Genomic DNA, 18,403 nt, shown 5'->3' on the forward strand with positions numbered 1-18,403 from the left:
CCAGCTCAGGGTGGATGCCACGGTGCAGTAGTAACCTGCGCTGTCCTGCAGGGCTGCCCCCAGGATGCTGAGGGGAGCCACGTTGTTCTGCGGATGCCACGCTGCCCAGAAGTGCCCACTCTGGGATGACTCCTGCCTGTAGTTGTTGACACGCATGATAAGCTGGGGTGGCTGCTCCCGGCGCTGCCAGTACCAAAACAGATCCAGCTGGAAGCGGCTGCTGGAGAAGTTACAGCTCGGGGTTAGGCTCTGCCACTCTGTCAGCATCACCTCCGTGGGTACCTGGGACACTGACTCACTGAGGGCCTGAGCTGGAAGGCAGAAGAATGGCAGGATCAGCTGCACTGGTGCATGCAATCTCAGCAGGGCTCCCCAAAACACAGCACTGCATTAAGCTGAGCGTATAAAAGCCAGGCAGGAGCCTGACCTTGCCAGGTCCCTGTGTTCATGGGAATTGGCCATTCTACTCCCTTTAGCAGCTTTGGAAGTCTCACATTGGCTGCTAAAAGCTAACAGTTGATCAGCCAGCAGCAGGCTGGTGATAGAGAGAGATCTTTTCCAGCTCGGTCTTCAGTTCTCCTGGCAAAGGTTCAGCAATCTGGGAAGGAATGGCCAAAAACAAAGCAAAGAGAGAGCCCCACCAATCTGCATTTGCCTGGCATTAAAACCAGCCCCCAGTGCTTTCAGTCAGCACTTTCTGATCCCTGCAGAGACCTGGGAAGGGCCAAAGGAGGTGGGAGGAACTTCTTATGAGAGGGGCAAATACGTCTGAGGACAAGTCCATGCTTACCCCAAAAGCCACCTAGAGTGGCAGCGAGGAAACACCTGAGGTGCATGCTGAAATCTCTCCCTCGCTGTGTGGAGGAGACACAGAAAAACTGAAAGAGCAGCGAAGTCATTTGGGGATTGGTCCTGCTTTGACCTCCTGAGGTCCCTTCCAGCCCTGAGATTCTATGATTCAGGAAGTGACTCAGGCACCAGAGCAAAGAAACCAGAGGTAGAAGGCCCTGTTCCTCCAATCCCCTGTCATGGCCCCCCTTCTGGAGACTAACTGGGTATCCCTGCAGCCAGCACCAGACTCAGACCTACCACAGCACGGAGATACATGGGCTGAATGGCTCGGCAAGAATGAGTGAGCGCTGGATGGATGCTGCGTGTGAAAATGGATGGGTAGGCTGAGCATTGTGCATGGGGAAAGAGAGCGAAGGTGCGTGAGGTAATAGCCTTGATTGGACCAGCTCCTCTTGGTGCCAGAGAAAAGCTTTCGAGCTATACAGAGCTCATCTTCAGGTCAGTGCCTCACAGCGAAACAGAAGGTAGAACAGCTTGTTTAGCCCCAGTAATTAACATAGTCTCAGCCCTTTCGAGGTGAAGTGGCCTGTTAACACCCCTGCAGTCATAGGACAAAAAAGAAGGGTTAGTGGGGTTCAGATTGGTGTAACAAGCCATAAAGATGGTGCCTTTATTAAGACCATGATTTTTGGTGTGTAACAAAGTCATGAATTTAAGCTCCCCGGCTTGTCTTTTGCAGGGGCTTTGCAGGTTTCCTTTGAGGACGAGTCCCGAGAGGTTAGATATGGAGTGATCACTTTGTGACAAATGTTTGCCCAGGGCTAGCAGGGTGTTTTTGTCTCGTTTTCATTGTTCCATGTGAGGGGTTGTGAGAGTGTGGTGAGCGTCTGGTTTGAGCCACTTACTTGTTACTGGGGCATTTAGTGCACTGGATGAGGCACACCTCACGCTGCCGTGGTGTGTGCCGGACCCGGGGATCGTCAATAGATAGATAGGGAGTGTATGGGGATAGATAGATAGACAGATAGATAGAGGAGATTGTGTGTATGTGGCTGGATGGATGGAGAGTGAGAGAAACAGAGCACTCCTCAGCTGGTGTAAATTGGAGTCATGCTGGTTTGCACCAATGGAGATGTGGTCCCAATTATGGGACAGTCTGTGTGTGCAGGAGGTTTGCCTTCACACATGCTATAGAAATAAACAGAGGAGTCAGACTCCAGGGCATGTTCCCCAGTGCTGCAGCTGCTCTGTACAGACCCGAGTCATCACTGGAACGATTCTACTACAAACAATTCTCACTGACCGTGTGCTGAATGCCACTGGAGTCTCACCCAGAAGCACATCAACCCCTGCTCAACGCTTAGGGCATGCTGCCATCATGTGGGCATCTTATGTGGTTCATTCATAGCTGCCGTCTTTGAAACACTTCTGCTTCCATGCAGTCACTTCTCTCTCCTGGCCTAATAAATCCTACTCTATTTTCAGCTTCTTAGATTCTCTGTCTGTTTTCTAGGTTACTCACTGGGTTTCTAGGTTAGTCACTGGGGTTCTTCGGGTATAGATTTCTCATTGGGTTCAAGATTCTCCACTGGGAGTCTAAATTATCCCATTATGGTTCTAGGTTCCATAGAAGAGTGTTGGGGACCTTCTGGATATAGATTTCCCATTAGGTTTCTAGATTCTCCATTGAGGCTATAGATTACTTGTTGGGGTTCTAGATTCCCTTCAAGATGGTCAGTTCATCTGTGCTCTAGATTCTCCCACTGCTTTCTAGGTTCCCTAGAAAAGTGTTGGGTTCATTCTGAGCCATTTTCCCCACTGGTGTTTTTGATTATTCATTGGTCAGTAGCTATCCCATTTTATAGGTGCCATGCGTAGATTTTAGGTTCCTGGTAGAGGTGTAGGATCTCCTTGGTATAGATTCAAATTTCAGTGGGAGGAGGGGTTCTAGATTTTGTATTTGGGGTTCAAGTTCTCCCACTGGGGTTCTCAATTCCCTGGTAGTAGTTTGGGTTAGTCTGGGTACAGATTTCCCCTTTATCATTCCTGGAACAAAATCTTCCCCCACCTCCCTCCCCTGCCCACTGGGAACAAACTGCTAGAGTTTCCTCATCAATCTGTTAGTTTGTGCCAGCTCCAAAAACGCCTCCTGCCTGATTATTCCCTCTGAGCAGAGCTCGCAGCAGCAGCCAGGTGGCAAAATCTCCCCCAGCTGCAAAGGGGAACTCTCTCCAGCACCACCAGAGCTATTGCGGGCAGTGTGCCGTGTTAACTAGTCCAGACGGGTCAACTTGCAACTCCCGATGTGATGCTGGATCAAGTGATAACTACGTAATTTGCACAAATCTAGATGTTTGTGATTACAGCCTATTATTTTATCCAGATGTAGTTTATGATGGTGTCAGAACCACCAATCCAGATGTGGTTTACACCTGCACTCAATTAACCGACCCAAATGTGAGTCACAATTGTATCGTGTTCGCAAATCTAGTTGTGGTTCATGATTGTGCATCATAATCACCAACTCAAATGTGGTTTTTGAGTGTATCCCTATTCATACATCCAGATGTGATTCATGGTTGTATCATAAACCCTCATCCATATTTGGTTTGTGGCTGTCATCTCATAACCAATCCAGGCATTAATCACAACTGCCTCATATTTGTACACCCAGATGTGGCTCATTATTTAAGGCAACCGACCTAGTAGTGATGATACTCACAAATCCAGATGTTGTTGACAACTGGCATAAGAACGTAAGAACGGCCACACTGGGTCAGACCAAAGGCCCATCCAGCCCAGTGTCCTGTCTGCCGACAGTGGCCAACGCCAGGTGCCTCAGAGGGAATGAACAGAACAGGGAATCATCAAGTGATCCATTCCCAGCTGCCCATTCCCAGCTTCTGGCAAACAGAGGCTAGGGACACCATCCCTGCCCATCCTGGCTAATAGCCATTGTTGGGCCTATCCTCCATGAACTTATCTAGTTCTTTTTTTTAACCCTTGTATAGTCTTGGCCTTCACAACATCCTCTGGCAAGGAGTGCCACAGGCTGACTGTGTGTTATATGAAGAAATAACTTCACATCTCTTTATATGAAGGAATAGCTCGGTGGTTTGAGCATTGGCCCCCCCTAAACCCAGGGTTGTGAGTTCAATTCTTGAGGGGGCCATTTAGGGATCTGGGGCAAAAATTGGGGATGGTACTGCTTTGAGCAGGGAGTTAGACTGGATGAGGTCCTGTACTTTCTCCACACCAGTCATGATTTTATAGATCTCAATCATATCCCCCCTTAGTCATCTCTTTTCCAAGCTGAAAAATCCCAGTCTTATTAATCTCTCCTCATACGGAAGCAGTTCTATACCCCTAATAATTTTTGTTGCCCTTTTCTAAATCTTTTCTAATTCCAATAGATCTTTTTTGAGATGAGGCGACCACATCTGCATGCAGTATTCAAGATGTGAGAGTACCGTGGATTTATAGAGAGGCAATATGATATTTTCAGTCTTATTATCGATCCCTTTCTTAATGATTCCCAACATTCTGTTCGCTTTTTTCACTGCCGCTGCACATTGACATAATCCAGATGTGGGCTGGTGTTGTATCCTACTCACCTGTCTCGGTGGGATTTATGCCTGAGTTGCGCCTATTCTCCCATCCAGATGTGGGTCTGTGATTGCCCGATGATTACACACCCAGATGCAGCCCATCAGGCTGACCGCACCATGCTGTGCGCCCAGAAGCTCTTGGCTCAGAGCACAGAGCAATCCACCTGCCTAGCTAAGGTGCACTGGTTCCCTGCACCCCCGCAGGAGCAGCTGGCCTGCAAATGTAGCCAAAAGGCTTTGAATGTGCAGTTCTGGCCTTTTCACACCCGAGTGGGTCTCCTCCCCCCACTTCTCTAGCCCCACCAGGAAAAGCTCAAGGAAGGAGCCGGGACAGAGCACTGGACCTTAGTGTCGACTCTCAGGCAGTTTGGCCTCTTCCCCAGCCGGGGGAGCTGCTTCCTCATTGGGCTGCAACGAACTGAAAACACAAAGATAGGGCCAGATACCCCAGCTGGTGTCAGGCGACCGCAGCTCCATTGGAGCCAAGGCGGGCTAGATCCCTAGCTGGTGTAAATCAGCCATCTCAAGATCTGTCCCATATTCCCTCTCTCTGTCTCACTGCCCCCCCCCCCCCACAAACACACTCTCTCTCTCTCACACACACACACACAATCAGTTTTGGTATCTGAGTTCCTCTCTCTCTCCTGACCCTTCTCTTCAGGCCCCAGGGTTTCCTGGGGCCAGACAAATTGGCTGTGTATGCCCTCCACAGACCCCCCACTCCCCAGCACAGGGGCTGGGGTGCAGCCTGCCGTTTCCTCCTCCCCTCAGCCCACTGGCCTCATCACAAGCCCCCTTGTCTTTGTGCAGTCAAGGGAAGCTGCGTAGGGCTGGGTGTGAGGCGCTGGAGAGCACTAACTCTGCCCAGGGATGCAGGGAGGGGGCCAGGGACAGATCCAAGGGGATGTATGGGGGCAGAGAGCTAGAGCTGCCTCTGGGCCTCTCTGCTCAGCCCCATGGCAGGACTGGGGGTGTTCTGTGCTCGTAGCCATGAGGGCCTGTATTTTCAGACACTTCTAGACACTGGGGGCCTGCTGTCCAGTGGGGCCCCTCAGGAGTTGCTCAGCTCCTGAAAGAGACTTCTCAAGCCAGGCACCAAAAACTTGGGGCCACTTTTGAAAACCAGTGCCCCGCTTCTGCTCAGTGGTTTACAAAGGGATTAGGGGAGGAGCACGGTCCCTGTCTCTGCCCTGGTATCCACTCCCAGCAGCTCCCCTGCTGGAACTGACGCTCCTACACACACACAGGGGCCAGCCACACCTCGGGGGCAGAGAACTTCACCCTATGGGCTGCAGCAGCTTAGCTGCCATGCATGTGTCAGGGAGGCTGGACAGGAAGGGATGAAGATTAAAGTCCATGGGAGACCATCCCCCTCTCCCCTGCAGTACCCCCTTAACAGAGTGAGTGGGGCCCTATGGAAACACAGCCCCCCTGCACCCCCTTTATATGGAAAGCATGGCCGTATGGGTAAATGCAGCCCCCCCGCACACACACCCTGCACCCCCTTTACACGGAAAGCATGGCCCTATGAGAAACACAGCCTCTCCCCCCACTCCACCCCCTTTATACAGGGAGGGGCCCTGCACCCCCTAAAAATCCCCATCCCCCTTTCTCCAGCCCCAGTGCATGAGTCTCCTCTCAGCTGCATGAATGGAAGGGGCAGGCATGGCTCCCATAGGCAGCAAGTTGGGAGGTTCTCAGAGCCCCCCCCCCATCCCCATCCCCCCAACCCCTCCCCACTGAGCCACACACAGCAGCAGCCTGTCTCAAAGGGGCCCTTTCTGAGGGTTTTTTCGAAGTCTTTTCCCCCTTTGTGCTGCGGCTTCATTAACATTCCCGCAGCGCCAGCTCTGCTGAGGCCTGGGCTTTTGTGGTGCTCGGAGAGGTCAGGAGGCCGCGGGGAAGAGGTGAAAAGAAAAGGGGAAGAAAGAGGAAGGAAGGGTGTCATGGGGGGGAGACGGGGGGAGACGACAGGGCGGGAGGAGGGAGGGGGCATGTGCTGGGGGGGGCTCTGCTGCATGGCATGGGGTGAGGGGCTCAGTAGGGGGCGCCCTCCGGACCGTCAGTGCTGACCCCAATGCCCCAGTGCGGCAGGAGGGGCAGGTTTGGGGAAGTGATGCCCACTTGGTGAGCGGTAAGGGGATGCTGCGTTTGCCCGAATCGGGGTATTAAAGCCAGTGCCACGGTTCAATCCCAAGTCGCATCCTGCCAAGTTCTGCCTGCGGTTCCCTGCCTAGGGGAGGCACCTTCACGTCCCATCCTAACCCCCGTTTCGGCAAAATTAAACACCCTCCAGCCCTCCAGAGCCTGTAGCGCTGCGAAGCAGCTGTTAAACTTTCCTCTGCCCCACCCCAGAGGCAGCTGCATCTCAGCCTCAGGCCAGGGCTCTCTGCAGAACCAGCCCAAGTGTCGTAGCTCTGGACCAGGCCGGCCCTGGGTAACCAGCCACCCCACCCAGCGCCCGAGCTCTGCCCGGCAGGAAGGGGTTAAGGAGCCTTCGCAGCCCCAGGCACAAAAGAGACCCGAGTGACCGGCCAGATTAGGACTTCGCCTTGCCAATGAGGGCGCAAAGGAGGGGGCGTGTCCCTGCTCCGGGGAGGGGGCAGAGACCCCGCCTGGGAGACTCCCGGTGCCCACTGGCTCCCAAGCCGAGCGGCAGACCCAGGGGTGCCCGGCCCGGCGCCCCCGCGGGGATGTCTCGCCGCAAGCAGCGCAAACCCCAACAGCTCATCTCAGACTGCGACGGGTCCACGGCCTCCGAGAACGGTGGGTGCCGGGGGGGCCTGGCAGGTGTTGCTCGGAGGGGGGGGGCTGGGGCCGGCAGGGGGGCAGGGCAGACGGGGCAGGGGGAGTTCCCAAACTAAGTGAAACTCTCCAAAGTCTCCAACTCCCACGGGCTGTGCCCCTGCGCCCCTGCTCTGTCTAGGTCTGTATCCCCCTGCACCCCCTCATCTGTCCCCTGCACCCCGTCTAGCTCTGTATCCCCCTGCACCCCATCTATCCCCTGCACCCCCTCATCTGTCCCCTGCACCCCATCTAGCTCTGTATCCCCCTGCACCCTCATCTGTCCCCTGCACCCCTCTAGCTCTGTATCCCCCTGCACCCCTCATCTGTCCCCTGCACCCCATCTAGCTATGTATTCCCCTGCACCCTCATCTGTCCCCTGCACCCCGTCTAGCTCTGTATCCCCCTGCACCCTCATCTGTCCCCTGCACCCCTCTAGCTCTGTATCCCCCTGCACCCCCCATCTGTCCCCTGCACCCTGTCTAGCTCTGTATCCCCTGCACCCCATCTATCCCCTGCACCCCCTCATCTGTCCCCTGCACCCCATCTAGCTATGTATTCCCCTGCACCCTCATCTGTCCCCTGCACCCCATATAGCTCTGTATCCCCCTGCACGCCATCTGCCCCCTGCACCCCTCATCTGTCCCCTGCACCCCATCTAGCTCTGGATCCCACCGGACCCCGCATCTGTCCCCTGCACCCCATCTAGCTATGTATCCCCCTGCACCCCTCATCTGTGCCCTGTACCCCATTTAGCTATGTATCCCCCTGCACCCCCTCATCTGTCCCTTGCACCCCACCTAGCTTTCTGTCCCCTGCACCCCATCTAGTTATGTATCCCCCTGCACTCCCTCATCTGTCCCCTGCACCCCCTCATCTCTCCCCTGCATCCCATCTAGCTATGTATCCCCTGAACTCCCTCATCTGTCCCCTGCACCCCCTCATCTCTCCCCTGTACCCCATCTAGCTATGTTTCCCCTGCTCTCCTCATCTCTCCCCTGCACCCCACTTAGCTTTCTGTCCCCTGCACCCCCTCATCTATCCCCTGCGCCCCATCTAGCTATGTATCCCCCTGCACCCTTCATCTATCCCCTGCACCCCGTATAGCTCTGTATCCCCAGCACCCCTCATCTGTCCTCCAGCACCCCATTTAGCTATATATCCCTCTGGCACCCCCTCATCTGTCCTCCGGCACCCCATCTACCTATGTATCCCCTGCACCCCCTCATCTGTCCCCTGCACCCTTCATCTCCCTTCCGGCACCCCATCTAGCTATGTTTCAGAGTAGCAGCTGTGTTAGTCTGTATCCGCAAAAAGAAAAGGAGGACCTGTGGCACCATAGAGACTAACACATTTATTTGAGCATCTAGCTTTGTATCCCCCTGCACCCCCTCATCTGTTCTCTGGCACCCCATCTAGCTCTTTATCCCCCTGCACCCCCATCTGTCCCCTGCACCCCGTCTAGCTCTGTATCCCCCTGCACCCCATCTGTCCCCTGCACCCCATCTAGCTCTGTATTCCCCTGCACCCCCCATCTGTCCCCTGCACCCAGTCTAGCTCTGTATCCCCCTGCACCCCCATCTGTCCTCCACACACCGTCATCTCTCCCCTGCACCCCCTCATCTGTCCTCCAGCACCTCATCTAGCTGTGTATGCCCTGCACCCCTCATCTGTCCCCTGAACCCCTCATCTATGTATCCCCTGCACCCCCTCATCTGTCCCCTGGCACCCCATCTTTGTATTCCCCCCTGCACCCCCTTACCTGTCCCCTGCACTCCTCATCTGTTCCCTTCACTCTTCTGTCTATGTATCCTCCTTGCCCCACCTCATCTGTCCCTCCCCACCCTTCATCTATGTGTCCCTGTGCAGCCTTCCACCTTCTCCTGCCCCCCCATCTGTGTGTATCCCCTGCACCCCTCATCTGTCTCTGGCACCCCCTCATTGCTCCTCCAGTGCCACATCTAGCTATGTATGCCCTGCACCCCACATCTGTCCCCTCCTACACGCTTTTCTACCTGTCCATCCACCCACCCATCCCTGTCCGTCCGTCCGTCCGTCTGTCTCTTCCCCACTCTGTGCAGCACAGGTCCCCTCCCAGCCCCCTTGGGACCCTTTGTGCGGTTGCTAGGTAACCCTGTGAGCCCTGGAAATCTTCTCTTGTGTTGAGTTTGGGGTTTTTCTTCTTGGGTCTTTGGCTGCAGCAGAGGGAGCCGGAGAAATGGGCCGGGGCTCCCTGGGAGGGGCTGGTCAGAGCGAACATGCCCCCCAGTCCAGTGTCTGTCTGTCTGGTGTCAAACAGCAGGGCCCCACGGGCGTGAAGCCCCAGCTGGGTACACTGACCCCTGCTGCTCCAGAACAAGCGAGGCTGGATCCCGGGCTGGTGTAAACCTGCATGAGGGAAGCCAAGCCACCTTGGGGGAATCTGCCCCCCAGCTTCTGGGTCACCAGGTTCTCCCTGAACCTGCTGGCTTGGCTTGTGACAGTGCTTCGAGCCCTGGGGGTACACAGAGCTCTTCCAGGGGGTACCTTAACTCATCTAGAGATTGGCCTAGTTTTACAACAGGCTACAGAAAACGGGCTAGGGAAGTCCGGACAAAGGAGCATAGCGTCCAATAACTGGTTTATACCGCTCTCTACGCTAGACACGGAAATGTCGGAACAATAGTGATGTGCCGGTTGATTTACTGTATAATTACAGGGTAAAAGCACGGAAGTCGGCCATTGTTCAGTACTAGTGTGGCTGGGCCACTCTTCTATTTTCATGTCTGATGTTTAAGCAAGTAGTTTTTAAGTGTGGTGAAACTTGGGGTTACACAAGACAAAGGGGTACAGTCGTCTGGAAAGGTTGAGAGCCACTGGCCTAGGGGTCTCCTTCCACAACCCCACCTCCACCTGTCCCCCTGGGTGGCAGCTGCCCTGGGCATGCAGGAGGGCGGCTGTGGGGGAGTATCGGGGAGCAGGGACCCACAGCTGGGATCTACAGGGTGCAGGGACACCCCACACACACACACGTATAGGAGGGCGCAGGGACCCCTGTTGGATTTGAGGCACAGGGACCCCCAGCTGGTCTCGGGGACCCCCCAGGCATTGGGCTCAGGGATGCCCGGCTGGGCTCGGAGCTCGGGAACCCCCGGCTGGATTCGGGGACCCCTGGGCATTGGGCGCAGGGACCCCCGGCTGGGCTCAGGGACCCCACGGCTGGATTCAAGGCGCAGGGACCCCCAGGCGTCGGGGGACAGGGAACCTTGGCTGTGCTCGGGGCACAGGGACCCCCAGGCATAGAGGTGCAAAGACCCGCAGTTGGTCGCGGGGACCTCACAGCTGGATTCAGGGCACAGGGACCCCCGAGCATCGGGGCGCAAGGACCCCTGGCTGGGCTCGGGGACCCCACAGCTGGATTCAGGGCGCGAGGACCTCCCGGACATCTGGGCACAGGGAACCCTGGCTGGGCTCGGGGCACAGGGACCCCCGGGCATAGAGGCGCAAGGACCCCCAATTGGGCGCGGGGACCCCACAGCTCGAGTCAGGGCGCGGGGGACCCCAGGCATCGGGGCGCAAGGACCCCTGGCTGGGCTCCACACGGAGCGGGCCCCCGTGCGTCGGAGCGCCCGCAGCGCTGGCCCCGGGCTCGCCGCCCCGGACTCCGGACACCAGAGGTCCCTGCAGCCCCGGCGGGTCGGATCCGCTCCGGCTCCTCCCTGCATCCGCCCCTCCTCCTGCTTCCTCCCCCCGCATCCTCCTTCTCCTCCGCCCGGAGCGCGCAGGCCCCGCGCCCGGACCGCCCCGCGCCCGCAGCTCCAGCGCCCGGGGACACGGGCCATGGCGGAGCCCGCAGGTGCGGTACTGTCCCTCGGCCCGCCCGCCTGGGACCGGCCCCGGGCCGCCGCCGCCGGGAGGGGGGAGCGGCTCGTCCGGCCTCTGTCCGTCCATCCCCTGCACCTTTCTGTCTGTCCCCTGCACCTTCTGTGTGTCTGTCCTTCCATCCGTGCGTCCCCTGCACCGTCTGTCTGTCCCCTGCACCTTCTGTGTGTCTGTCTGTCCGTCCGTGCATCCCCTGCACCTTTCTGTCTGTCTGTCCGTGCGTCCCCTGCACCATTCTGTCGGTCTGTCTGTCCCCTGCACCTTCTGTCTGTCCGTTCATCCGTCCATCCCCTGCACCTTTCTGTCTGTCCCCTGCACCTTCTGTGTGTCTGTCCTTCCATCCGTGCGTCCCCTGCACCGTCTGTCTGTCCCCTGCACCTTCTGTGTGTCTGTCTGTCCGTCCGTGCATCCCCTGCACCTTTCTGTCTGTCTGTCCGTGCGTCCCCTGCACCTTTCTGTCGGTCTGTCTGTCCCCTGCACCTTCTGTCTGTCCGTTCATCCGTGCATCCCCTGCACCTTTCTGTCTGTCCCCTGCACCGTCTGTCTGTCTGTCTGTCTGTCCGTCCGTCCGTGCGTCCCCTGCACCTTTCTGTCTGTCCCCTGCACCTTCTGTGTGTCTGTCTGTCTGTCCGTGCGTCCCCTGCACCTTTCTGTCTGTCTGTCCGTGCGTCCCCTGCACCTTTCTGTCTGTCTGTCCCCTGCACCTTCGGTGTGTCTGTCTGTCCGTGCGTCCCCTGCACCTACCTGTCTGTCTGTCCGTCCATCCGTGCATCCCCTGCACCTTTCTGTCTGTCCCCTGCACCGTCTGTCTGTCTGTCTGTCTGTCCGTCTGTGCGTCCCCTGCACCTTTCTGTCTGTCCCCTGCACCTTCGGTGTGTCTGTCTGTCCGTCCGTGCATCCCCTGCACCTTTCTGTCTGTCCCCTGCACCTTCTGTGTGTCTGTCTGTCCGTGCGTCCCCTGCACCGTCTGTGTGTCTGTCCGTCCGTGCGTCCCCTGCACCTTTCTGTCTGTCTGTCCCCTGCACCTTCTGTGTGTCTGTCTGTCCGTGCGTCCCCTGCACCGTCTGTGTGTCTGTCCGTCCGTGCGTCCCCTGCACCTTTCTGTCTGTCTGTCCCCTGCACCTTCGGTGTGTCTGTCTGTCCGTGCGTCCCCTGCACCGTCTGTGTGTCTGTCCGTCCGTGCGTCCCCTGCACCTTTCTGTCTGTCCCCTGCACCTTCTGTGTGTCTGTCTGTCCGTCCGTGCATCCCCTGCACCTTTCTGTCTGTCTGTCCGTGCGTCCCCTGCACCTTTCTGTCTGTCTGTCCCCTGCACCTTCGGTGTGTCTGTCTGTCCGTGCATCCCCTGCACCTACCTGTCTGTCTGTCCGTCCATCCGTGCATCCCCTGCACCTTTCTGTCTGTCTGTCTGTCTATCTATCTGTCCCCTGCACCTTTCTGTCTGACCCCTGCACCTTCTGTGTGTCTGTCTGTCCATCCGTGCGTCCCCTGCGCCTTTCTGTCTGTCTGTCCATCCGTCCCATCCATGTGCCCCTGTCTGTCCATCCCTACCTCCCCTGCACCCTCTGTCTCTCTGTTCCCCAGCACCTTTCTGTCTGTCCGTGCATCCATCCTCTGCAGCCCTCTGTGTCTGTCTGTGCATACATCCCCTGCACCCTCTGTCTGTCCGTCCCTCCCCTCTGCCCCTCTGTCTGTCTGTCCATATGTCTCATGCATCCCAATGGGATTATTCCTGATTTACACCCTGGGAAAATGAGAACCGGGCCCTGTCTCCCTCTCAGCCTGGGACCTGACCCCCCTCTGGACTCCCTTGTGCCGGTGAGGGGTGGGCATGCGTGGCACCAGGGGGTGCCGTGCGGGGAAAGCCAGCTAGGCACTGTGTTCTGAGCGGGGAAGGGGGAGGACTGCATGGAGGGGACTTGGGGGAGGCAGCTCCCCAGCCCTTATGCAGCCTTGAGGGGAGCAGACTCCTCTGCCCCCTATAGCTTTGGGGGGATGTAGGGACACCCGCTATAGTTACGGGGGAGATCTTAGGTTCCTGTATAGATATGGGAACTGTCTCTGGTTCCCCTATGGTTTGGGGGAGTTGCGGAAGCTCTGGGTTGCAGGGGACTCCCCTGGCATTGCCACTCCAAGGTCTGACCCTCTGTCTCTCTCTCTCTCCCTCTCTCCACAGGGGACACAGGTGACGAGGCAGCCCCGTCCTGCCCCACGGAGCTTGCTGCCCACCGGGACACCTGTCACCCCGAGCAGCCCCCTCCCTCTTCCTCCTCCTCGGCCAACGGGCAAGACAGCGCTGGCTCTTCCTCCTCCTCCTCCTCCTCCTCCTCCTCCTCTTCCTCCTCCTCGGAGCCCCGGCCCGACAGCCCCCCGGGCATGGAGACAGAGACGGCTCCTCTGGCCAGCAATCCCTTGGCCCCGGACCCACCCCCTCCTCGGCCGCCACCGCCCCTGGCTCCACCAGCTGCCCCCCCACACTCTGGGCACCTCAACATCCCCCTGATCCTGGAGGAGCTGCGGGTGCTCCAGCAGCGCCAGCTGCACCAGATGCAGATGACGGAGGAGATCTGCCGGCAGGTGCTGCTGCTGGGCTCCTTGGGGCAGTCAGCCCCCTCGGCCCCTGCCTCAGAGCCAGCCCCGGGAGCCTCCCACCAACCCAAGGCCCCCTTGCCTGTCTTCTCCATCAAGTCTGAGCCGGTGAGGACCCAGGTGTCGGGCTCCCCAGAGGTGCCCAAGCCCACCTTTTTCCACCTCTACCACCCCTTCCCTGGCAGCGCCAGGGGCCCCAAAGCAGAGCCCATCCTGGCCCCAGCGTTCCCTACCACAGGGCTCCTGGCCGCCCAGTGTCTGGGGGCAGCACGGGGCCTGGAGCAGGCCACCTCCCCAGGGCTGCTGCGGCAGAAGAACGGGGCCGGGGGAGCCGAGCTGGGGCTGGAGGAGAAGCCGGGGGGTCGGCACAAGTGCCGCTTCTGCGCCAAGGTCTTCGGGAGCGACAGCGCCCTGCAGATCCACCTGCGCTCCCACACGGGCGAGCGCCCCTACAAGTGCAACGTCTGTGGCAACCGCTTCACCACCCGAGGCAACCTCAAAGTGCACTTCCACCGGCACCGGGAGAAGTACCCCCATGTCCAGATGAACCCCCACCCGGTCCCGGAGCACCTCGACTACGTGCTGACCGGCGCCGGGCTGCCCTATGGCATGTCCGTGCCGCCGGAGAAGGCCGAGCCGGGTGAGGAAGCAGCGCCCCCCGAGCGCAAGGGGCTGAGCGCCACCGAGAGCCTGACACTGCTCTCGGGCACCGCGGCCGGGGGCACAGCCGCCACTCAGACCCTGCCCGTCTTCAACAAGCTGGTGCTGATGAAAGCGGCCGAGGGGCGGGGCAAGGGGGACGAGAACACGCCGCCGGGGCGGGAAGCAGAAGGAGCCCGGGTGCCCCTGGGCAAGCTGCCCAGCTGGGCCCTGCTGGCCAACCACTTCAAGGCGGGCAGCACCGGCTTCCCCTTCCCCTATGTGCTGGAGCCGCTGGGAGCCTCCCCCTCGGAGACCTCCAAGCTGCAGCAGCTGGTGGAAAAGATCGACCGACAGGGGGCCTCGCCCGGAGCCAGCCCGGCGGCCCCCTCGGCCTCCTCGCCGCCCTCCTCTTCCTCCTCGGGGCCCAACCAGTGCGTGATCTGCCTGCGGGTGCTGAGCTGCCCCCGGGCACTGCGCCTTCACTATGGGCAGCACGGAGGGGAGCGGCCCTTCAAGTGCAAGGTGTGCGGCCGGGCCTTCTCCACCCGGGGCAATCTGCGAGCGCACTTCGTGGGCCACAAGGCCAGCCCGGCTGCCCGAGCCCAGAACTCCTGCCCCATCTGCCAGAAGAAGTTCACTAACGCCGTCAGCCTCCAGCAACACGTCCGCATGCACCTCGGGGGCCAGATCCCCAATGGAGCCCTGCTGCCTGAGCCCCCCGCTGCCCCAGGGGAGGGCCCCCGCCAGCCCGAGGGTCCCGCCCCGCAGAGGGACGAGGAGGAGCTGTCGGAGGAGGAGGAGGAGGAGGAGGAAGGCAGCGATGAGGACTCACTGGACAGCAGCACGGAGAAGGCCATGGGGGGCGAGGAGAGGGCGTCCAGCCCGGAGGAGGAAGCAGCCCCAGCTCATGCCAAGGAAGAGGAGGATGCTGGGAAGCCAGAGGTGGGGGGAGCAGCTGATCGCAGCCGCTCGCCTCCTGCGGGAAGGAGCCCCCCACCGGCCACGGAGGGAGAAGGGGACCCTAGCGCCCAGAAGGCAGAGGAAGGAGGAGACAGAGCACAGGAGGGAGAGGAGGAGGGGGCAGCAGGGGCTGGAGCCGAAGAGCCACGGGCCAGCCAGGCCAAAGAGGGGGTGGCACTGGCCTGTGGGGTATGCAAGGAGGGATTCCCTGACGGGGCAGCACTGCGTAAGCACGCCCTGGCAGCCCACCACCAGGTAAGGGAGCCCCTGCTCCTCACCCCCTATTCGCGAGACTGTCCCCTGCCTCTCTCCCTGCTCGAACCTCCCCCATCTGCCCTTGCCTTTACCCAGGGCCCTCGGTCTCCCTTGAGATTGAATGGGCTCCCCTGTCTGTCTCTGTCCCGGTGGCAGGTTCCCCTGGGCAGCACAGCGTGGAGCTGCGGCACAGCACGGCGTGGCCGGCGTCTGGTCCCAGAGGCCCTAGCAACACCGGGAGGCACAGCAAAGCTGCAGGAGTTCCTGGCGCGGGATGTGCCGGCCCAGCTGGTGGGGCCCCTGTCCTTCTGGAACCAGTACACGGCCTTCATCGCAGGGGGGTGCCTGGCTGCCAAGACCTGCCGGGGCCCCCCCATCACCGCTACCCCCTCCTCCTCCACTGCACCCCCTGTGCTTTTTGGCCCGGCCGCTGTGCCCAGCAAGGCAGCACCCCCCGAAGCCAAGGAGAAGCCGGCGGGAGGACCCCCAGCTGCAGGGGAGGCTGCCCCAGAGAGCCAAGGCAAAGCGGAAAAGTAGCCTACAGGCCCTCAGCAGGTAACATCCTTCCTTCCCCAGGGAACAAAGAGAGGAGGAGCTTGACCCCAAAGTCCAGCCCAGCTGTGATGGGGGGCTGCCCCAGAGACACAGGGAATCCCCCCAGCCTTCCCAGCCATGGCACAGCTCTTTCCCCAATTTAGCCACTTCTTGGGGGGTGGGGAGCTGGGAGGGTGGAAAGGATGGGGGCCAGGGCAGACTAGGGGTCACTTGGGAGAGGGCTGGGGTAGGAGGTTGCTCGGTGGGATGGATTTGGGGTCAGAGGTCAGTCAGTAGGAGGGGTAGATGTCAGAGGTCATGCCATCAGTTTGGGGGTTGTGCGACCCCACTCTGCCCAGCAGTGCTGCCCCCTAACCCCATCTCTCTCTCTCTCCTCCAGGGGGCGCCAGCCCTGGCGTGCTGCAAGAGGCACCAGCCCCCGCGAGGGGATCAGGCATCGGGGATGCGGCCCCCACACAACTTTAGTGGCATTTTAGTCTTTTACTTTTACTGTAGCTCAGAGGGGACTGGGCGGGGGGCAGGACCCTGGCGCAGGGACCGGGGCTCGTCCCAGCCACCCTGGACCCATAGTGAAGTGCCCTCTAGTGTAGAACAAAGGCCCAGCCTCTCTGGCCAGGGTCAGCGGGACTTTGTCTGCGTCCATCATTAAAGCAGTTTGACAAATCCCCAGAGACTCAGGTCTTATTCTTCCCAGGGACGGGATGCGGGGGGTGAGTAGGGAGATTCAGACTTTTCTCTGCATCACACACACAGAGCAGAGCTTGTCCCTTCCAGCAGGGGGCAATAGGGGTACACAGACACATGGCAGGACTCGTCCCTCCACCAGGGGGCAACAGGGAAACACACACTCACACAGAGCAGAGCTTGTCCCTTCCAGCAGGGGGCAGCAGGGACAGACAAACAAATGGCAGGACTCGCACACAGGGCAGGGCTTGTCCCCTCCAGCACAGGGAAGCAGGGACACACACACACACACACGGCAGGGCTTGTCCCTTCCAGCAGGGGTCAGCAGCGACATATACACACTTTGGTCGCCTCATTACCTCCAGTGTGACTAAGGAGCCAGGCCCATGTGGCTGGGGGCTGTAACACGCTCATGTTCCCTGTGGATCGACACTGGGGGGCAAGAGGGGGATTGCACACACTCCCCAGCGGATTACCAGTACTGCCTATCTCCAGCCCTGCTCCCTGCATCCAGGCCGGGCTCTTTTCCCCTCCCCTGCCAGTTTCACATAATGCTCCTCAGCTGCTTGAGCCTGATCCAGCCAGAGCTGCTTGGAGGCCTCTGATGAGGGGAACGTCCAGCCACCGCTAATCCCCAGAGTCATCCCCCCTTCCTTCTCCAACTCAGCTGTTCTTCCCTCCCCTCCTATCTTGCCATCCCTGTTTCATTTTCCCTCCCTCCTGCATCTGCCAGCTCTTCCTGTCTCTCTCCAGCCCCCTCACCACGGCAGATTAGCTGCCCCCTCAGCCCAGGTGCCATGCTAAAGTCAGGGGCAGGGAAGAGTTCTTTATCCCCAGGAGGGACCTAGGGCTAGATTCAAGGACAGTGAGTCTGTGGCGGAACTGGGACTGGAACTCAGGCATCCTGAATCCTAGGGTGTGAACTGCCTGGCAATCTGGCGCCCCCCTTTGCTCCACATGGGGCAAACACCCAGGGGTGTTTTCTGCTGCCCTCCAGAGGTGGCTGCATGTTGAGGGGGTGATGTGCCTGGGGACACAAAGGGGCTGGAGGAATGGCAAATGTTATCCTTCAACCAGCCTAAAGCACGCCAGGGAAAGGAGAAGCTGCAACAGAAGAGGGAGCAAGGTTAGGCCCTCATCCCTGCCCACAGCTGGTCACTATCACTGGGTTTGTCTGTCAGCCCCCAGGATCGGGTCAGTGCCAGGTGCTCACTACCATGTTCCTTTGTGCCAGAACGGCCTCCCTAGTGTCTGCGAAAAGCAGCTGCCCCCAGTCACCAGTGGGACAGGTTTTGCGCCCAGGGGCCAGTGACCAAGATGGCTGCCTCCACAGGTCCACTGCATTGACAGCAGGGCTTGTGGCTTGGGGAAGGAATGCTCTGGTGCCAGTAACCAACATGGTCGCCACAGCTTCGCAGTGAGATTGCCACGCCTTCTATTCACCGCCTTGATGTGAGAGACCAACAGGGGGTGCCACCTCAGATGGGGGCCAGACACCAACATGGCTACAACCACTGCCCTGTGAGGCTGGTGTGGAGTCCAAGTATAGCCAACAAGGGCCAAAGCCTTTGTGCCAGTAACAAAGATGGCTGCTATAGCGCGGCTAAGCGCCTCGGTGCCAGTAAACAAGATGGCAGCCAAGCCATCCCCAGTCAAAAATGGCCGCCGTGAGGCT

The 18,403-nt window shown here is 59.2% G+C and overlaps 1 protein-coding gene across 1 annotated transcript; it reads left to right on the forward strand.

The window, feature by feature from the left end:
* The first annotated feature begins 7,093 nt into the window (after nt 1-7,093).
* On the forward strand, nt 7,094-16,710 carry SALL2 (spalt like transcription factor 2). Its single transcript, XM_073308833.1, has 5 exons — nt 7,094-7,166; nt 10,516-11,019; nt 13,220-15,489; nt 15,646-16,044; nt 16,424-16,710. The coding sequence occupies exons 1-4, from the start codon at nt 7,094-7,096 to the stop codon at nt 16,024-16,026; spliced, it is 3,228 nt and encodes a 1,075-aa protein (XP_073164934.1). The 3' UTR covers nt 16,027-16,044; nt 16,424-16,710.
* Nucleotides 16,711-18,403: the final 1,693 nt, after the last annotated feature.

Source organism: Lepidochelys kempii, chromosome 13, assembly GCF_965140265.1.
Source record: "Lepidochelys kempii isolate rLepKem1 chromosome 13, rLepKem1.hap2, whole genome shotgun sequence".
In the NCBI taxonomy this organism is placed as follows: domain Eukaryota; kingdom Metazoa; phylum Chordata; order Testudines; family Cheloniidae; genus Lepidochelys; species Lepidochelys kempii.

Excerpts from the sequence above, each read along its gene's own strand:
- SALL2 (XM_073308833.1), top strand. The coding sequence starts at position 7,094 with ATGTCTCGCCGCAAGCAGCGCAAACCCCAACAGCTCATCTCAGACTGC. Across the intron at positions 7,167-10,515 it reads GTCCACGGCCTCCGAGAACG|GGCACAGGGACCCCCGAGCA; the intron begins GTGGGTGCCGGG and ends AGCTGGATTCAG. Across the intron at positions 11,020-13,219 it reads GGCCATGGCGGAGCCCGCAG|GGGACACAGGTGACGAGGCA; the intron begins GTGCGGTACTGT and ends CTCTCTCCACAG.